We start from the raw sequence: 22,441 nt of genomic DNA on the forward strand, positions 1-22,441 counted from the left end.
GGAGACTTGCTGAAAAATAACCACTAGGAGTGTCCCTTTGTCTGTCAAATCAGTCTTTTAGGGTCTTTGTCACCTTTTCAAAAGGACTGCTGGGAAGGAAGTGATGCTGATTCAGGATGCCTCAGAGCAGGCCATAACTGAACCAGATGTTTCCCAATGACCACCTCCACTGACACAATTATTTTGTTTATAGACAAAATAGGACAAACTGTAGAAATACATTATGATATAAATATCTCTTCAATCTGAGGGTTTGGAACTGTTACTGGAATAGCTGGGAATAAGCTATAATCACGACAATATAACACAAATCAACAGTGTTCAGGCAAAAAAAAAGCCCCTTTCATAGTCTAGTTTGATTTCCCACAAATAATCAATAGCAGTTTGTTGGAAGTGGGTCCCTATAGATGTTGAGTTATGTTTATTAACCTCTCTTATGAAATCAAATGGTATGTCTTTAGTTTTTGATACATTGTGGTCATGAATTGCTTTTATTATTATTATTATTATTATTAATTTTCTTTAATAAAAAATTTTCACCTCCTCCCATTTCCCTCCCCCCCATCCCCTTCCCCCTCCCTCTCCAGTTCAAAGAGCAGTCAGGGTTCCCTGCCCTGTGGGAAGTCCAAAGTCCTCCCCAGTCCATCCAGGTCTAGGAAAGTGAGCATCCAAACAGACTAGGCTCCCACAAAGCCCAGTACGTGCAGTAGGATTAAAACCCAGTGCAATTGTCCTTGGCTTCTCAGTTAGCCCTCCTTGTCAGCCACATTCAGAGAGACCGATTTGATCACATGCTCTATCAGTTCCAGTCTAGCTGGCCTTGGTGAGCTCCCATTAGATCAGCCCCACCATCTCAGTGGGTGGGCACACCTCTCCCTGTCCTAACTTCCTTGCATTTAATAAACAGAAGGTAAAATGAGGCAGAAGCAGCTTCTTTATCATCAATGTGCTGCTCTGTAGGAAATATGTCTCTGTGAAGCCATATGGATTAAGCAGGCAAAGACTATTGTACATTGTCACAAATGATATAAATGCCAGCTTAAGTCCATTCAGCCTCCTGAACTGTACAGAGAACTGCTCCTTTATAATGAGATGTTGCCGTGAGGGTGCTGCCCTATGAACTGAAAGATCCAATGACATCATACCAATTATGGTCAGTGATAGAAGAGAAGCCATGTAACTGACAGATTCAAGCTGCTTTTCTACTGCAATATCAGCCACAAATGATTCATGATCCTGAAGTTAGAACAAAACATATGTGAGTAGCTTGGCTTTCTGTAGCATGAATTTTTGTGTTAATATTTGTAGTTACACTTCAGAAATTTAAAGTCAAACAGACAAAATATTGTGTAGTTGTCTTGGATTCTCTCATTCCTGGAAGCATCTTCTAAATTCATTCTTCCTGGTGAAAACATTCAACTCCTGTAAAGCTTTATTAATACATTCTCTGTCCAAGAATAAGAGGATCCTGGATTCGGAGAGATAGACAGAGACAAAACTGTCTAAAGAGATATACCTCTACCCATAAGGACCCTTGTCAAAGGATCTTTCTCCCCTTTCATTCCCTTAAATACATGTAAATACGTAATGGTAAATACATTGTGTTAAATTTCAAATTGGCTTGACTTTTATCTCCTCAATGTGAAAGTATTTTTACTGAGTTATTACATGGTCTGTGAGTGCCACAGTTGTTTCTCCTCTTCCTTTTGACTCCTGTTCTGAATGTCTAAGGAAGTCATACATGAACACCTGGGGGAATACAGCTGAACTCAAGATCCACTGAGCTTCTCTGAGTTCAGGTGCTCTTCCCCAGTTGTAACAAGATGAAAGCTGCAAATACCCAGGTCTGTCTTCATTTTGTGTATTACAAGAAGGATTTGATAGAACTGGATCCTTTCAACAGGAACCTGACATTGAGAGAGACATTGACAATCATATAGGCATAAATGCAAACCAATCTCTCAAATATCCAGTCATCATCGACTAAGATCCAGATCCGTTTCTCCCTGCAGCTGAGCTCTGTGAGCACTGAAGTTGCAGGGGTGCTGATGCTCATGGCAGACAATGTCACTTCTGTGTAAACCTTGACAAACCAACCTGCAGGGGATCTCAGAACCAGAAGAGGGCACAATGGTACCAAGAATCCATAGTAAAAAGATGAGGTTTGAGTGGAGGTTACTCTGTATTCTCTGTGGTATCCTTACTTAAAATCTACTAGCTGATCAGCACCTGCTGTGATTGACATGTGATGTTTCCATGCTCAAGAACAGTAAAAATTATTTATTAAAATATTCAGAGGTTTAAATTTTCTTGCTTATTTCACTCAGTTTTCATTAACATTTATGTATTTTTTTTTAAAATTAATGCAATATATTAAAATTTCTGATTTCCATCTTCTAACTTTTTATAGATATTTTCTATCTCCTCACTTTCCAGCTCTTTCTCTGTAGAGAAAAGACACATAAGCAAAAAAAAATAAGTTTTAAAATAGGATTAAAACAATCAAAATTACACAGATCACAGAAACATACACATACACACACACACAAACACAGAGACAGAGAGAAACAGAGACAGAGAGAAAGAGAGAGAGAGAAACTATTGAGAGAGAGAGAGGGAGAGAAACTAAAGTAAACCAAACCAAACCAAAAAAATTTAAACAGTTCAAACCTAAAACCATAGTATTAATCAAAACATTTTGTTAAGATCAGTATTAAAGATTTCCCCTCTATTCTGTACCCCCAGTGTTTTTAACTTGATTTTAGAGTTCTTTGTCTTGTGATGCAGAGTGGAAAGACTGAAGCGCTTTGGCTTGCTCTTGCCTCTGCTTGATTTACTTATCATGTTCACTCTGGTCTCCCTGTCATCAGTCACTTCCCACTTCAGACAGAATAAAGCACCCTTAACTCCACAAAAAAAAAAAAAAACATATTGGGTGAAAAAAATACAGTAAAAATCGATATGATAGAAAATATCTACAAACATACAATTGAGGTAATTTTGTGTTGGCCTTCTAATCCTGGGAATGGATCCACCCTTAAGTGTGTTTAATATACCCAATGATAGTCCATTACAGAAAACTAATTCTTTTTTGCAAACATCAATTGCTGAAACTTCTTGCTTTGAGTTGAGAGCCCTTGTCTGTCTGTCTGTCTCTCTATCTCTCATCACTGGAAACCCATGTCTATTGAATCTTTGAGGCATTGTGCATACTTTCACAATCTCTGTAGGTTCATGTGTGCATCAGTCCTGTTGGAAAAGATATTTTCCTTAAGAGACCCATCTGCTCTGGCTCCTATTGAGTTTTTAATGGTTTTCAGAAAGAAAGTCTAACTATTGAGTTATTGTGGAAACTAAAGACAATTGCAGTACCTCATACTTGTATGTTAGGTCTCTCTGACCATTAACTCATAGAAAAATATTCTAACTTGGCATTCAGATGTTCAATTGAAAACTCATGTCTTTGGAAAACAAAACTGCTCACCCAGGCCAGTACCTCTGTTGAAAGGCTCACAGGTTAAAATAAATTTAAAGTTCATCTTTGTGCTTTCTACTTAGGTTTCTACAATAACCCAGATAACCATAGATCATGATGATAACAGACCTTTGAAATAGCACTAACAGCTGAACTACAATTTTATCTAGATATAACAAGGTTTGCCCACAATTCATTAGTTTTGATATAAATGCTCTCTCATCACATTATTGTCTAAACACAGAAAATATTGTCAACCAAAGAAACTGCACATTTGGAACAAGGCAACTATTTACTGTTTATTATTTCCCCTTTTTTGTTATAGAAACAACAAAGGTTATTTCTGTTTGTCTTTATTCCATACTATACCTAACTTTACTATAAGCAATCTCACTTTATTTTTTTCAGGCAACACACACTCCATGTTATCTACAACTTTATTTTTTACTTCTGCTGAAGGATCCTATATTTACACATAATTTTGTTATCACCTCTAATTTTGGTTTGCCTTACAACAATTCCCAATTTCTCAAATCCCAAGTGCCACTTCATGCTTGAGAATTTTTTTCTCCAGGATCCCCCTCTGGTTTCCCTTTGTCCCTGTTTTATTATACCATCTCCCTTAATTCCTTAGGCTGTAATGACCCATTTCTAGTCATTTGAGTTCTACAATTTAAATACACAAAGCAAGTATTCAAATCGTGGAATCAAATATAAGTGAGAACATGAAGTATTTATCTTCATGGAACAGTGTGACCTCACTCAGAATATTTTTTTCCAGTTTTAACCACTTATTTATAGAGTTCATGATTCTTGTTTTACTACTGAGGAATATCCCATTGTTTTTGTGCCCCAGCTTTCATTATCTATTTGTCCTTTGTTGGAATCTAGGTTGATTGCATTTTCCAACTGCTGTTAATAGAGTAACAATATATATTGATGTGCTACTGTCTTTACAGTAAGATGCAGAGTCTCTTGAGTATATGCTTGAAGGAATAAAGCTAGAGTGCAGAATAGTTTTGTTTAGTAATTTTATGAAATTTCCAAAGTCAGGACACTAGTGTATACTGTCATCAAAAGTGTATTAGGCTCACCCTTCCTCCACAACCAAGTATGCATTTGTTATTATTTATTTTCTTGTTCCTAATCATTCTAACTGAGGTAAAAAGAGAACCTTAAGTTTTTATGAACTGCAATTCATTGTGAGCTAAGGACTGTATTATTGTACACCATAGAGAAATCAACCAGAAATTGAATGGGAAATTCTTCCTTCAGCTTCCTTTCCTAATATAGGAAGATCTGCATTGGGAGAAAGGACATCAATGAGCATGTAAAGTAGCAAATCTTGTAGTCTTCAATAACAGCCTTCAGTAAAATATACCCACTAGTGTCTGAGAATTATGTGGTGATCAACTTTATTCTAATTATGTTCATTGATTGATTCATGGTAAATATTAATCTCTGGTAAACATGTCCAAATCCCATGGCTTGGGATGACATAGGCCCTAGTAGACCCTACCCAAGTTTCATTGCTAACAGTCATGTTGTCAAATTGCAATATAAACATTTATTTTTAAAACCAAATGATTAGTCTTGCTCTCAGCCATGATCACAAAAACTTCTGTGTGCAGTGGGTAATAATTAATGTAGATATTCTTACCTGGTCAAAGTGCTAAGAATGGAAGACTGAGGGCAGATCCACAGATGAGCCCCTAGTACCTACTTTGCACCCAAAACTCAGGGATTTTCAAAAGAAAGATGGGATCAAATTTAAGAACCACAATGTGAGGTTGGTAGCCATGAAATACTGTCTTCAAGTCCTGACATAACTAATATACAAATGAACACTCAGCAGCTATAGTTACCAGCGCAAACCTCAACCAATCAAGCAAGTCAATGTTACAGCATGAGAGTAACTGAGTAAAGATGTCTACTTGTAAACTTGGCAATATTGTTTGAATTGCTTTGTATCTACTTGGTAGAAATGATAATTGAATTTCATAAACTGTTTTCCAAGGTTCTTACAGGTATCTTGGTTTATTTGAGCCTTGATTTTACCATTGAACACAATGTAACAATTTTTTAAAAAGTAATAAAAACTAGTCAGTTCAGGCTCTGTGTCCCCCATTTACTAGGAGTTGTTGATAGGATTAGCTTCATAGATTGCATAGATTTTCCATTGTACCAGTTTTCCTGAATAGAATACCTTCTGTAACCATGCAAGGTCTAAAGTGGAGGTGTTAAAACACCAAACCAGCTACAAATCCATTTACCTACAGTTAGCTTGTCCTGCCTGGAGAGTGTTCTGTGACTGGAAGCTAGCAAAATCATAATCATTGAGACCAAGGAAACTGCATCTAGCAACTGATGGGAGCAGATACATAGTCCTAGAGTGAAATATTTGTACAATTCATGGAGTCTAATAATGAGTGAGAGGAAGGGTTATAAAAACCAGAGGGCCCACAGACACCATGAGATCATGGTCCACATAATTAACTAATGAGGACTCATGGGGATTTGTGGAAATCAGGGATCTGGTAGGGACTGCCTTAGGTCCTCGGCATATCTGTTTTGGCTGAATAGCTTGGTATGCTTTTGGGATTTCTAACACTGGAAATGGGATCTATCTGATTCTTTGCCCTACTTGTTGGACACTTTTCTTCTTACTGAGTTGATTCATTCAGGCTGATGTTATGGTATTTTCCTGGTCTTATTTTATCTTGGTATGCCATATTTTATGGACGTTCCTGGAATAGCTGCTTTTTTTTCTGGGGAAGACAGAACAGTATGCATCTGGGGGAGAGAAGAAATATAAGTGAGAGAGAAGAGTAAGGAGAAACTTTGGTTGGGATGTACTTTATGAGAAAAAAATTACAAATTTTAAGAAATATTCAACATGATGGGCAGGGACTCTTCGTGGGCCAACACCAAGCTTTAGATCTATTGGTATTGGGTAACTAATGAGAAAAGTATAGTAAAAATAACAATTTAATATATGTTTAGAATTTTCATACCTGTCCATTTTACACTGTGGATATTTCCCCCATAACTCCTACCCTTCATTTTCTTGATATTCTTGTTTTTGCTATATTCTGCTAGACAGTTTCATTTCTAAGTTGTTAGATATTTGCATAAATAGTTCTGTGTACATATTCAATATATAAAAACTACTTAGGTTTCATATAGTATCTGTATTTTATACATAATTTTAATTAACAGAGTTATCTCCAGTTACATTGATTTCCCTAAAGGTGATATAAGTTCCTTATTCTTTCAGATGACATAGTCCTGTTGTGTCACATATATAATGAGGTCTTATTGCTGCAATCATATGCTGAAAGTCACAAAGTTTATTTTCATAGGATATGGCAGATCATGCTGCATTAAACATCATTGTGCAAATATTTCTGAGGTATGTTTCTCTGGGTCATTTCAGTGAGTTTTTCTATTAAACCTTCTCGTTTGGCAAATATTTATCATTTGAAATGAGGCTATAATTTCTCAAAATTTAGCAAGTTTTTAAACGTCCAGTCATCACCATTATCATCACAGCCTCCTTCTGTAAATCAAAAAGACAGCCTTGTCACAAAGTGGAGATTTCTCAGGCCAGAAATCTATTGAGAGCTTAGGTCCTTATTGTTACATCCACAACATATGCAGAGCTGAGGGAATGATATGAGATGCATTTCCTCGGACAGAATTAGGACTTGAATTTCATCATCTTCTTGCTTGCCTCAAGTGTCCTCAACCATCTTCTCAAACTGAACTAGGTGCTTATTTAAGAAGTCCCCTCTTCTTGAATAGGCAAATTACCTGAGTCTATTATGTTAAGTACAGGAATGTCGACACCCAACAATAACATATGATCAGTGCCTTCTCCACAGTCACTGAGCACACAAGGCCCACACCATGGGATGGAGCTGTATCATTCTCTTCCTTGTGTCAGTAACTACAGGTAAGGGACTTCTAATTCTAAACCTGAAGAGAAGACAGTGACTGAGGTGACAAGGTCTCTGACAATCTACTCTGTCTTTCTTTGCAGGTGTCCTCTCCCAGGTACAACTACATCAGTCAGGGCCTGAACTGGAGAAACCTGGGACCTCCTTGAAGTTGTCCTGCAAGGCTTCAGGCTACACCTTCACTAGCTACCTTATTAGCTGGGTGAAGAAGAGACCTGGACAGGGCCTGGAGTGGATTGGAGTTATTAATCCTTATAGTGATGGTACTAGCTACAATGAGAAGTTCCAGGGCAAGGCCAAACTGACTGTAGACACATCCTCCAGCACAGCCTTCATGGAGCTCAGCAGCCTGAATTCTGAAGACTCTGCACTCTATTTCTGTGCAAGACACAGTGCTGCAACCACATCCTGAGTGTGTCAGAAACCCTGGAGGAGCAGGAAGCTGCCCTGGGACTGACATGACAGAGAAGATGAGCCTTTAAGACATTCACAGAAACAAACATTCTGAATGTTGCTTTGTCTCTCACTTTTATGTAACAAATTCTCAAAATTATTTCTGTAAATGAAGGGATACTGAATTAGGATGACTAAATGCCATACCTTCACAATCTCTTCACCAATGACCACATTCATTGAAATGTTTCTTCATTAATTAAACAATAAAAGTGAGAATTGTGATGATGAAGTATGGTAAAAATATCCATCTCTGGATTCTAAGAGAATGGAGCATTTTGGAGGTAGTTTTTAGTAAACTGAAATATGAATTTGAGCAGTAAATTCCAAATGATAACTGCTGGAGAAACAAAAGTCCTTCAAAGTCTCAAATGTTAAATGACTTCAGGTTTAGGGTTAACTCTGGTTGTGTAGTCCTGTAGAATTTGCCGTCTCTTAGAGTGTCAGGTATGTGTCAAAATGCACTTCATATAATATAATTCCTGTAAGATGGCCAAGGATGATAAAATTACTTTTACCAAAACCATTAATCAAATCAATGTATGTACATGTTAATTCAGGTAGGTTGTGAGATCATACATTATTCACTGGTCCCATTTTAATTCTTTCTCAGTCTCAGAAACCTGCCCCAGGGTCTCAAACCTTTATAGAGCATACAACTATACTGATATGTCATTACCTCTCACAGGCCATTGGATATCAACCTGGTGGTTAACTTTGTTCTACTGTGTGTTTGGATTTTTGATGACTGAGTACTTGTGAAAATCATCAGTCAATTGTGCTGTCTACCAACTCACTTCATCACCCGCATTCACTGCTACAGCTAGATCCAACAACACCAAAGAAAAGATTGGGTTTCATGGAGATCTGGAATTCAGCTGAGGCACAACTCAATATTCATCCTTGAAACATCTACTCAATATCACCTTAGATAATGAAGGAAGAAGAGACAACCATAATTTATGCACAGGGTGAGCCTATCTGAGATTTTCTGGTGAAGGGCAGAATCTATGTCCACAGATAAAGCAGAATTATTCCAAATACCCTATAAATGTGCCTGAACTTGAACACAATCATATTCTGTGTCATCATATGGAAGAGCAGTCACACAAATATTTTTAAAGGTAGAATGATACTGAACACTAAGCCTAAGATTAATATTGTGCAATGATTTCCCATAAAAAAACAGCTTCCTCCAAAGCATTGATATGATCCTGTCTTCTAGATTTACAGAAATTTTTGGATAACATAGTTTGAGAGCCAATTAACATCCTCTGTAGTATGAACCCGTTGTACTAATGCAGTTGTACATACAACAGTTCTTATAGTAGTAATGAGTATAGTAATGCCCAAATTAAAGCAGCATTGAGTAATTTAGGCCTACTAAGAACATTTGTAATTTCTTTGATAGCACATGTTAAATAGGTTCATCCATATGTTCTAGGTTAAGAAATTGATTCTGTAGACTATTTGTTAAGAATAAATGAATGACAAGGTACAATTTATCATCTCCCTACTTCATGCTGAAATTAGGAAATTGTAGTTGGGAACCCAAAAAGCTGCAATATTGGCCAAGTTCAGTAGGTACAGGTTGTTTTTCTCATTGTTCATGCCCAGTATGATCATATGAGACTAGGGATGTGTAGTCTGTGAGGCTGGAGCGAGCAGGATATAGATTCTGAGGAAACAGCTAATGTTGATAATGGATTTGCAGGAAGTATCTGTGGTTGATTTGAAACCTGTTGGACAGATAGACTAGGGACAGAAGTACAGTTAAGTAGTTCAGAAAAAATTATGTTGGGGTATAGTCTCAGTAGTTGGGAAAACAGATATTCAATATTGAGAGAGAGAGAGAGAGAGAGAGAGAGAGAGAGACAGAGACAGAGAGACAGAGACAGAGACGGTGGAGAAAGTGTACCATTAAGAAAATAGGCTGGTGGGAAACAAATCACAGCTTCATTGTAGTTTCCTTAAGTTTATTTTGACCTGTGGGTGTTGGTGAATTCATATTGACATTTAGAAGCCTATAAGAACCTTCATAAAGAGACAAAAATTCTATAACATTTTTATTGTTTGTGGTTATTATAATAGTGGTGGTATTTTTTCAGAACCAGAATAATAGTTTATCAAATTTTATTAATTACTGTCAAAATTAAGAACCTTGTAGTCCCAATGTAACAGCAGACTAGCAATAGAAAACAATCTGGAAAATGTTTCTTGCTTACATAACTCAAATCATTTTTGTATCACTACTTAAACCTTCTCATTCTAAATCTTTCATAATTGCTTTTATCTATCTCAATAACTTGCATTTCACATATCCTAAGTTATTTTTTTCTTCCCAAAACATTTTTCATCTAAGCCTTCATATATCCCCATACCTTAAACCTATACATTTATTTCTCATAAAAAATTCACACAAATTTAAACCTTCATGTCTTACTTAAGCTTTCTTATTTTTGACCTTAAAATATGTTGTTATAACTTTAGACCAAAATTAGACCCATATAACTTGTATAATTTATTTTCCTTGGCCTACATATCATAATTGAAGCTTTAATGTCCTCACACCTTATATAAATTTGTGCTTATATATCTTAAAATATCTTAATTTTACTTAGGAAAAAAACCTGAGAAGGCAGCAGAAGCCTCTGGAAGTTATTTATTTATCTATTTATTTATTAAAAATTTCCACCTCCTCCCTTCCTCTCATTCCCCCCCTCCCTCTCCAGTCCTAACAGCAGTCAGGGTTCCTGCCCTGTGGGAAGTCCAAGGTCCTCCCCACTTCATCCAGGTCTAGGAAGGTGAGCATCCAAACAGACTAGGCTCACACAAAGCCAGTACATGCAGTAGAATTAAAACCCAGTGCCCTTGTCCTTGGCTTCTCAGTCAACCCTTGTAGTGAGAGCTGCTGGCTGCAGTCCTGCTGACTCCCAGCTGCCTGGCTAGCTTATGCCCCGAAATAACAACACACAAACTGTATTCATTTAAATACTGCCTGGCCCATTAGTTTCAGCCTCTTACTCACATCTTGATTAACCATATCTAATAATCTGTGTAGCACCATGAAGTGGTACCTTACCGGGAAGATTCTAGCCTACGTCCATCTTGGGCCAGAGCTTCATCGCATCTCGCTCAGAAAGGAGAAGCATGGCATCTTATTAACTTCCCTCCCCAGCATTCTGTTCTGTCTACTCCGCCCACCTAAGGGCTGGCCAATCAAATGAACCAGGAAGTTTCTTTATTAAGCAATGAAATCAACTCAAACAGAAGACCCTCCCACATCAAACCCTTATTATAAGCCACATTCAGAGAGTCCGGTTTGATCACGTACTCATTCAGTCTCAGTTCAGCTGGCCTTGTTGAGCTCCCATTAGATCAGCCCCACTGTATCAGTGGGTGGACGTAGCCCTCACATTTCTGACTTCCTTGTTCATGTTCTCCCTCCTTCTGCTCCTCATTTGCACCATGGGAGCTCAGTCCAGTGCTCCAGTGTGGGTCTCTGTCTCTATCTCCATCTGTCACCAGATGAAGGTTCTACGGTGATAAGCAAGATATTCATCAGGGTGGCTATGGGATAAGGCCAGTTCAGGCAGGCACTTTCTCCTCTGCTGCCCAAGGAACAAGCTGGGGACATCTCCTTGGACACATGGGAACCCTTCTAGAGTCAAGTCTCTAGCCAAACCTAAAATGGCTCCCTTAATTAGGATATGTATTTCCCTGCTCCCGTAACCACCCTTCCTCCATCTCAATTATCCCATTCCCCCAAGCTCTTTTCAATCCTCCCCTTCTCCCATCTCTTTCCCCATCTTCGCTCCCCCCCCACTCCCACCCCCTTACTCCCAACTTTTCCCTGGCAATCTTGTCTACTTCCAATATCCAGGAGGATAACTATATGTTTTTCTTTGCGTTCACCTTCTTATTTAGCTTCTCTAGGATCATGAATTATAGGCTCAATGTCCTTTATTTATGGCTAGAATCCACTTGTGAGTAACAACATACCATATTCATCTCTTTGGGTCTGGGTTAACTCACTCAGGAAAGTGTTTTCTATTTCATTGGTTTTTTTTTTAACCACTGAGTAAAACTCTAAAGTGTATATGTACCACACCTTCTTTCTCCATTCTTCTATTAAGGGGCACCTAGGTTGTTTCCAGGTTCTGGCTTTTACAAATAGTGCTGCTTTGAACATAGTTGAACAAATGCTTTTGTAGTATGATTGGGCATCTCTTGGGTATATTGCTAAGAGTTGAATTGTTGGGTCCTGAGGTAGGTTGACTCCCAGTTTCCTGAGAAACCACCAAACAGATTTCCAAAGTGGTTGCACAAGTTTACATTTCCACCACCAACGGATGAGTGTTCCGGTTACTCCACATCCTCTCCAGCATAGGCTATCATTGGTTTTTTTGATTTTCGCTATTCTGACAGGTGTAAAATAGTATTTCAAGTTGTTTTGATTTGTATTTTCCTGATCACTAAGGAAGTTGAGCATGACCTTAAGTGTCTTTTGGCCGTTTGAACTTCTTCGGTTGAGAATTCTCTGTTCAGTTCAGTACCCCATTTTTTAAATGGGTTAATTAGAGTTTTAATGTCTAGTTTCTTTAGTTCTTTATATATTCTGGAGATCAGACCTTTGTCTGTTGCGGGGTTGGTAAAGGTCTTCTCCCAGTCTGTAGGTTGCCTTTTGCCTTAATGACAGTGTCCTTTGCATTTCAGAAGCTTCTCAGTTTCAGGAAGTCCCATTTATACATTGTTGCTCTTATTGTCTATGCTACTGGGGTTCTACGTAGGAAGTGGTCTCCTGTGCCCATGTGTTGCAGAATACTTCCCACTTTCTCTTCTATCATATTTAGTGTGTTCAGATTAATATTGAAGTCTTTAATCCATTTGGATTTGAGTTTTGTGCATTGTGATAGATATGAATCTATTTTCATTCCTCTACAGGTTGACATCCAGTTATGCCAGCACCATTTGTTGAAGATGCTTTCTTTCTTCGATCAATTCCATTGGTCAACATCTCTGTTGTGCCAATACCAAGCTGTTTTCATTACTGTATCTCTGTAATAGAGTTTGAAATTAGGGATGGTAATGCCTCCAGAAGTACATTTATTGTATTGGATTGTTTTGGCTATTCTGGTTTTTTTTTTTTGTTTTTTTCATATAAAGTTGATTATTGTTCTCTCAAGATCTGTGAAGAATTTTGTTGGGATTTTGATGGGGATTGCATTGAATCTATAGATTATTTTTGGTAGAATTGCCATTTTTTTTTACTATGTTGATCCTCCCAATCCAAGAGCATGGGAGATCCTTCCATTTTCTGGTATCTTCTTCAATTTCTTTCTTCAAAGAGTTAAAGTTCTTGTCAAATAGATATTTCAATCCCTTGGTTAGAGTTACTACAGATACTTTATTTTATTTGGGGCTATCATGAAAAGTGGTTTCTCTGATTTTCCTCTCTGCTTCTTTGTTCTTTCTGTATAGGAAGGTAACTAATTTTTTCGAGTTGATCTTATATCCTGCCCCTTCACTGAAGTTATTTATCAGCTGTAGGAGTTCTTTGGTAGAGTTTTTGGGGTCGCTGATGTATACTATCATATCATCTGCAAAAAACGAAAGTTTGACTTCTTCCTTTCCAATTGGAATCCTCTTTATCTCCTTATGTTGTCTTACTGCTATTGCTAGAACTTCAAACACTATATTGAAGAGGTATTGAGAGAATGAACAGCCTTGTCTTGTTGCTGATTTTAGTGGAATGGCTTCGAGTTTTCCCTATTTAATTTTATGTCTGCTGTATATTGCTTTTACTATATTTAGGGATGAACCTTGTATCCCCAAACTCTCAAAACCATTATCATAAAGGGGTGTTGAATTTTGTCAAATGTTTTTTCAGCATCTAATGTAATGATCATACTGTTTTTTCCTTCAGTTTATTTATATGATGGATTACTTTGATAGAATTTCATATGTTGAACCAGCTGGGCCTCTCTCAGGTTAAGCCTACTTTATCAATGATGTATAATTTGTTGGATATGTTCTTGGATTCGGTTTGCCAGTAATTTATTGAGAATTTTTGCATTAATGTTAATGAGTATGATTTGTCTGTAATTTTCTTTCTTGGTTAAGACTTTGTGTGATTTTGGTGTCAGGGTGACTGTAGCTTCATAAAAGGAGTTTGGCAATGACTGTTCTGTTTCTATTTTGTGAAACACATCAAGGAGTATAGGTGTTAGCTCTTGGAAGTTCTGGTAGAATTCTGCATTGAAACCATCTGGTCCAGGCCTTTTTTTTTGGTAGGGAGGTTTCTGATGACAGCTTCTAATTCCTCGTGACTTACAGGTCTATTTAAACTTTTCACCTGATCTTGATTTAATTTTGGTATAACATACTTATCTTAAAAAATGACCATTTCTTTCACATTTTCCAATTTAGTGGCATATAGGCTTTTGTAGTAAGATTTACTGATTCTCTGAATTTCCTCTCTGTGGTTATGTCCCCTTTTTCATTTCTGATCTTGTTGATTTGCATGTTCTCTCTCTGGTGTTTGATTAGTTTGGATGGGTGTGTGTCAATCTTGTTGATATGTTTTCCTTTATATGTTACTTGAACTTTTTCCCTTGCAGCTCTTAATATTCGTTCTTTATTCTGTATGTTTTGTGTTTTGATTATTATATGGCAAGGGGATGCTTTTTATTGATCCAGTCTATTTGTTGTTCTGTATGCTTTTTGTACCTTCATAGGAATATCCTTCTTTAGGTTTGGAAAGTTTTCTTTTATCATTTTGTTGAATATATTTTCTGGGCCTTTGTGTTGTAATTCTTCTCCTTCTTCTACCCTTATTATTATTAGATTTGGTCCTTTCATGGTGTCCCAGATTTCCTGGATGTTTTGTGTTAAGAATTTGTTGTATTTGTTTTGTTCTTTGATCAGTGAGTTTATTTCCTCTATAGTATCTTCACTGTCTGAGATTCTTTATTCTATCTCTTGTATTCTATTGGTAATACTTGTCTCGGTAGTTCCTATTCATTTACCCAGATTGTCCATATCCAGCCTTCACTCAGTTTGTGTTTTCTTCATTACCTCCATTTCATTTTTCAAGTTTTGAACTGTTTCCCTTACCTGTTTGATTGCTTTTTTTGGTTTTCTTGGGTATTTTTGAGAGATTTATTCATTTCCTCTACCATTTTTTGTCATCTCCATTTCTTTATGGCACTTTTCCACATACTGTTTAAGGACCTCTATTATTTTCATAAAGTTCCATTTAAAGTTGATTTCTTCTATCTCTTCTGGAGTAAGTTGTTCAATTCTTCTTGATGCATGATCACTGGATTCTGGTGATGTCATGTTGCCTTTCAGGTTGTTGGAAGAATTCTTGCATTGGTGCCTGCCCATCTCTTCCTTCAAATGGAGCCAGGAGGGTCTTAGTGTCTTGTTCCAATCTTTGCTTTGACTGACTCGCTGGGTGGATTTCCTCAGTGCTGAAACAGGAACTGTTCCTGGGCTAAGGACCAGGGACTCCTGGTAGTCCAAGGAACCCCGCAGACAAAAGAGCGAATGTGGGGGGAGGGCAGGATCGAGTGGAACACAGAAGACCCTGCAGCAGAAGCTGAATGTGCCCTGCACTCCCTTGTGGGGATATTCTGGCCTGCCTGGTCAGCAGACACTCACCCCTCTGGATGGATAGCCTTAGTGCAGGAGCAAGAACTGTTCCTGGGCCAAGGACCTTACAGATAATCTCATTTAATATATTTTAAGAATAGAGATAAAGCTTGGGGCCTTGTGCCTGTTACCTCTCCCACAATTCCATGCTCCTAGTTCAGTTTTGTTCTTTAATTCTATGTATTCTTCATTATTCATTGATCTTAACATTAGCTTTTATGCAGTTATCAAATGGTAATTTTTATAAACTACTACAATTTATTATATAATACTTGGTAAGATAAGCAGTAACATGCATATGTTAAAAGAAAACACAATATGTTGAAGATTTTTTATAAACATAGTTGATAATATTTTAATTAAATCATGGTCATGTAGCTACTTCATTTTCTCTCAGACATTTGAGTCATTAATTACTTCCCCAATGGCTCACACAACAGAGCATAAGATAATTAACAATATATGCAAATGCAACCTTCCTGTGGTCATAAAACTAGCCTTGCCTTGATCCTGCAGTTAAGACAGAGGATACTAGCCTTGTCTTCTCATTTAGTGATCAGAACTGAAAATATGACAATCAACATGGGACTGGGGCTGATCTGGGATTTTTGGTTTGTTTAAAAGGTAATTTATGGATAACAACCAATACTGAGTGAATGAATAGACAGACATGAGTTGGGGTAACAGTGAGCTTGTGTGACATTTTCTTGATCAGTATCTTCTCTGTTTTCAGGTGTCCATTGTGCGATGTAGCTAGTTGAGACTGGGAACCTCATATAGACTTTTCCCTCATACTGAGATTAGGGTACACACTTGATTGGAAAAGTGTCAGTAATTCATAGGGAACCAAGTGGAAGCAGAGCCAGGCTCTGTCACAGGTAAGCACTCTGAGTTGTTCAAGCCCCTTTCCTCTTCTGGATGACTGCACATATAAGGCTAAGAAGTGTTAGGCTTCATTTTTAATCAAATTCTCTCCATTACTGCATTTAAACTTTATGTCTTTTGTTTCTCTTACCAATTAGATAATTCTATTTCTCACTACTATACACTAAACTCAGAGTTCAGCCCCTCATCTAGAGCTAAGGGATGACTTACTGTTTGGTGAGGGCAACTTCATCTTCACCTCTAGAAACACATCTAATGAAGAGCTATTCTCAAGGCTGACTTCTGTTCTAGTGGAAGTGACAGCCAAATAGTACTGTGATAAACACACTGAGGAACATCACAATCAGGCACACAACACTCCCTGAAGTGTGCTCAGGAACATTTTTGGAGCTCACTTCCAGCAGGAGGCACACAGAACACAGGAACTCAGGGTCAGCCCAGGAGCAGGTGCAGAGAGTGACTAAGGAAGGGTGTATTTCCTTTGGGACCTTGAGTTTCCCCCAAATATAACAGTTTCCTTTAAAAACCAACAGCACAAGAGGATGTAAAGAATGTAAAATGCAGTGAGGACTAGACCGTATTATCTTAGGGGAAAATAAGGAAACACACTTTCTGCAGTTAACCTAAAAAAAGTGAGAAATGCATGCTTTTCTGGTGGAAACTTTCTTTTTTACTTCATTTTAAAAATACTGTCTGAATATCTGTCTCTGCACACCTACCTTGATAACATACAGTGACATATTTCTCTTACATACAAAGATCTCTCTCCTGCACAGTTACATATTTCTACATTCAGTTACATCTCATTTCACAGGGCTACACATCTTTCTTTTATATACATTTCTCTTTTACATCTCTTTTCTATATAGCTTCATTTTCCTTGCTCCACACAGTTACAAATATCCACACAGCTAAATAACTCATTTACCTGTCTCTCACACAATTCAGCACTTTACACAGTTCCTAGGCATAGGTCCTATATGGAGTAGCAGTTCTTTCACACAGCTCTCTCACACATTTTTTCACACACACACACACACACACACACACACACTTCTACATTATTCAATTCTTTTCATTCACTCAGCATCACTCATTCACTCTCACACTTCTTCCATGCTTCCTCTCACTCAGCACACACTCTCTTCACTCACATTCTGCAGCAGCTCTCACATAGCTCCACACAATCATCCCTGTCTGTCTCCATGCTGCCACTGCTGCTCCTCAATACTGCTATCTCATAGCCTAAACTCTAGACAATATTGTCACATTTTCAGGGCCCAGCCCATTCTCACACCCCATTATAAGCCGTCTAGTTTCTCTTAGGTCAGCAATGTCACACTGCCCCATATTTGTAGCTCTAAGTTGGTAAGGGCTCCTGGACAGAAAATAGCATTTAAACTTAAGACTTAACAAAACTATGAATTAGTTTGACTTTGAGTGGTAGAGAGCACTTGCAGATTAAAGTTACTTCAAGCTCTGACCTTTAATCAGCAACAAAAAACACCCAGGAAAATGACTACTTTTTTGTCTCTAGGGGCATGCTAATATTTGCCTCCAGATGCCACCAAACTGCTTTGAATCTGCTCTGATATCCAAAGCTTGTTGTCTGTGTAAAAGGCCATGTTTGTGACTGAGAACCTATGTTAGTCTGAGTACTGCAAAATATCCTAATATTGTGTCTATTTGTCAAATCATACAGCCTAAACAGAATTCATTGTCTTGACTAATCATAGCTATATGCATGCCCGAATAAATGTAAAACCATTGCCAAGAATCACAGAAAGAAATCCCACAGCTGTTCTTAGGGAAGAAATGAAGTAGCTCATGAGAGAAATTACAGAGAGGAGCAACTGTTCCACAGCTAATAACCACATGGTCTTTCTAGGGGATCATTTGTCTGGTGCATCAAACTGCTCAACACCTGCTACACCTTCCCATGGCCCTATGCATTAGACTCTGAGGAATCTTGAAGGAATCTAGAATTTGTTCTGATGAGAGACAACACACCAGTGGCATTCTCTGTTTCAGTCTTTGGGATTCAGACAGGCAATCTTGGCCCAGTGACTAAATTCCAAAATCATTTCACATCTAATGTGATTTTGTCTTTATAGCTGTGAACCTCATACCCAGAGAGGATCTGAGCTGTTTTAAATGCCAGTAAATATCTGTTTTCCTTCAGATTTCAATTTTTATTTGACAGTTTTATAAATAAATATAGTTAACTTTACTCATCTTGATGCTCACTCTCCTTTCTTATTCTGTCCCTCTTTTCTAAAAGACATTTTTTCATCAGTATGTCTCACCTTGTGACTCTTTTTATTTGTGAATCATTGAATTTAATTAGAATTTTATGACTGAGTATGGGTGGGATCTTGGATAAACAGACAAAGGGGAAATCATAAGCAGGATATATTTCATGAAAAATATCTATTTTCAATAAAAATGAAAATGATAATTGTGAAATGAAGCACTTTTATATCAAATCAAAATGAACCATAATTTTTTCTCTCTTGGAAAAACATCAGGAGTAATTATTTGTATAAAGGCTTTCACTTCTTTAGAACCTTAACTTAAATAGTAACACAGGACCTTGGAGAATTGGCTGCTCATCCTGAGGACTTGTTTCCAGTGCCCAGCAACCACATAGCAGCTCTTAACTCTCTGTAACTTTTCTTCCATGGTGTCCAACACACACTTCTGGTCTCCAAAAGTTCCAAGTATGAACAAGGTGTTTTTGATAAACTTGGAACACAAAATGATTTTAAAAGTAAAATAAAATAAGATAAAATTTCCTTTGATAGTCTGGTTTACTGAGTAGAAGCCAAGAATCCCAGCACTCTGGAGGTGTAGACAAGGAAATTAGCAGGTCAAGGATAGTCTGAGTACACAACTATTTCCAGGGAATGTGGGAGAACTTGGGACCCTGTTTCAATCAGGAACAAAAGGAAACCATGAGGTTCCATTAAATAATCTTACTCCCATGGTTACTTATACAGCCCTGGTTAAATTAATAAGGTCAAAAAAAAAACCACCTGACTACCTGGAAATGACATCCTCCTCCTAGTTGTTGATCTTCAGGGACAACCTACCTGACCTGAGAGAAAAAGCGATAAAGTCAGGTGGACAGTGTGCAGTTGTCCATAAATGTCCATAAGTATGTCAATAGACATGGTCAAGAACCAGTTCACATTGATGCTGGGCTCTCTAAACACTGAGGACACAGCCTTGCATTACTGTGCAGCAGACGTAGTGAGCAGGTTCCCCGTGTGCTCATAAACAAATACATTTGAGGCTTCTCACTAACAGCAAGGGTATTGTAGATAAAATATTCACCAGGAAAGAAAATGTAGTAGGTGAGGGGATCATCTAGAGTGTGATGGAGATTCCTGATACTCCAAGGTTTCCTTCCTCAATAACAGGAACAGTAGTAACCTTAAATAATTATAATGACAATATAATACGTGTGATGTAGTTACTGTGGCAGGACTCCAAACTTTGTACAGTAAAAATTCTTTGTTAAGTTATATTGCACATATGAGTTTAGTAATTATATGAGAGCTTTATTGGAGGGAGAAACATCAATTGTATATACATATAAGAAGGCTATAATTTTCCAAACATGATGTATCAGACCTCTAGTCATTGTCATCACAACATCAGCAGTGGCATCTGTAATTCTATATGTAACTTCTTTCCATTGGCAGAAGGAGTTTTCTCAGATGGAATGTATGATTATAATTTAGGATCTCAGGTCTTGATGTTCCATCCAGTGTTGAGCCCATGCTGCTATGCTGTAAGGGACCTGGTCTGAAGGCATCCAGTGCCCTGTAAAACCCCCAGTTCAGGAGATAAGGAAAACATGGGAACAACTACATAATTTGCCCTTCACTGAATATAGGATTTCATTTCTCATTTTTTTCTGTGTATGTTTTGTTTTGTACAGGAAAGGATTTTAGTCAAGTTAGTACTACCATGCCCTAATATATGTTGTTTTGACTTGGGAAAAGAGATTTGAAGAAAATATATTAAATCTGGACTTTACCTATTCACACTCAGGATCCTGAAGGTGGAGAAGATGAGACATCCTCCTACCTACACCACTCCACTGTTCCTCTTACATGAATTCTGGCAGTGTTTCATATCATATCACAATTGCAATGGTTACCTTCATCTCTTGACAGTACTTTAGAACTCACCTGAGATCAGCTTCTTCTCTGTCCTTTCTTGTTTCTAAAGAATGAGAGCCCTTCAGTCTGGTGTGATGTCCCAGGTTTATGGACTGCATCTATCCTAGTATTAAGATAATACTAAAATTTGATTATCTGATGAGGAACCAGCACTGATGTTGATTTGTAGAATTTCAGTTTACTATGGAGAATTCTGAGATTAATGGTGATTTCTCATAAGGGATTCATTTTCTTCCTTTCTTTCCAGACTCAACTGTTAATGAATGGATGATATGGACCTCATGAGTTTAAAATCTGCCTCTGGTAGCAGACTTTATGTGCCATCTAAAGGAAAGTTTGATTGCTCTTCTACTCTGTGCATAAGTTGCATCCAATTACTCACATAATCAGTATATAACATACTCTCCTCACATGAGTCTCATAATAATATCTACAATTTCAATCCCGGTGTTTGACAATTTCTGAAGAATGTATTGATGGTTGCATTTTATCTAACAATTGTTCTCTCTCTAGTAAATTTCACCACACATTTCACTGTGATGAACAGGAGAGCCAATCATGCCTGTAGCACTGGTTGCAAATACACTAAATAGACCCTTAATTTGGATATATCTGAGACCGGTAATTTTGAAAGCTATAAAGCAGTTCAGTGAAGTGTAAATGGATGAGTTATTCTGCTCCAAATTTACAGTAATATTTAGTAATTTTTGACCTTGGCAGTATGCTTACCATCTAAATTTATAAAATAATTTTAAACAAATTTAGAAATTTTAATTTTTATATCACATAGTCCACAATTTTTCTTTTCTTTTCTTTTTAATTAAAAATTTCTACCTCCTCCCCTTCTCCCATTTCCCTCCCCCTCCCCATCATCACCTTCCCCCTCCCTCTGCAGTCCAAAGAGCAGTCAGGGTTCCCTGCCCTGTGGGAAGTTCAAGTTCCTCTCCCCTACATCCAGGTCTACGAAGGTGAGCACCCAAACAGACTAGGCTCCCACAAAGCCAGTACATGCAGTAGGATCAAAACCCAGTCACATTGTCCTTGGCTTCTCAGTCAGCCCTCAATGTCAGCTTCATTCAGAGAGTCCGGTTTGATCACATGCTCTATCAGTCCCAGTCCAGCTAGCCTTAGTGAGTTCCCATTAGATCAGCGCCACTGTCTCAGTGGGTGGGCACACCCCTCCTGGTCCTGACTTTCTCCCTCATGTTCTCTCTCTTTCTGCTCCTCATTTGGACCATGGGAGCTCAGTCCAGTGTTCCAATATGGGTCTCTGTCTCTATCTCCATCCATCGCTAAATGAAGGTTTTATGGTGATATGCAAGATATTCATTAGTATGGCTACAGGATAGGGCCATTTCAGGCTCCCTCTTCTCAGCTGCCCAAGGAACTAGCTGGGGGCATCTCCCTGGATACCTGGGAGGCCCTCTAGAGTCAAGTCTCATGACAAACCTAAAATGGCTCCCTTAATTAAGATATATACTTCCCTGCTCCCATATCCACCCTTTGTCCATCCCAACCGTCCCATTCCACCAAGCTCTCTCCATCCACTCCTTCTCACTTTTCTCTCCCGATCTCCCCTTACCCCCACCCCACCCGCACCTCAAGTTTCCAATTTTTGCCTGGAAATCTTGTCTCCTTCCAATATCCTGGACAATAACTACATGTTTTTCTTTGGGTTCACCTTCTTATTTAGCTTCTCTAGAATCACTAATTATAGGCTCAATGTCCTTTAGTTATGGCTAGATTCCACTTATGAGTGAGTACATACCATATTCGTCTTTTTGGGTCTGTGTTACCTTATTCAGGATAGTGTTTTCTATTTC

The 22,441-nt window shown here is 38.0% G+C and overlaps 1 gene segment (V, D, J or C); it reads left to right on the forward strand.

Annotated features, from left to right (window-relative positions):
- Positions 1-7,344: 7,344 nt before the first annotated feature.
- On the forward strand, positions 7,345-7,846 carry LOC119819781. The segment is given in 2 exon segments: positions 7,345-7,430; positions 7,518-7,846. Coding segments are annotated over 2 exon segments (375 nt in total).
- The last annotated feature ends 14,595 nt before the right edge of the window (positions 7,847-22,441 follow it).

Source organism: Arvicola amphibius, chromosome 7 (assembly GCF_903992535.2).
Source record: "Arvicola amphibius chromosome 7, mArvAmp1.2, whole genome shotgun sequence".
NCBI classification, from domain to species: Eukaryota; Metazoa; Chordata; class Mammalia; order Rodentia; family Cricetidae; genus Arvicola; species Arvicola amphibius.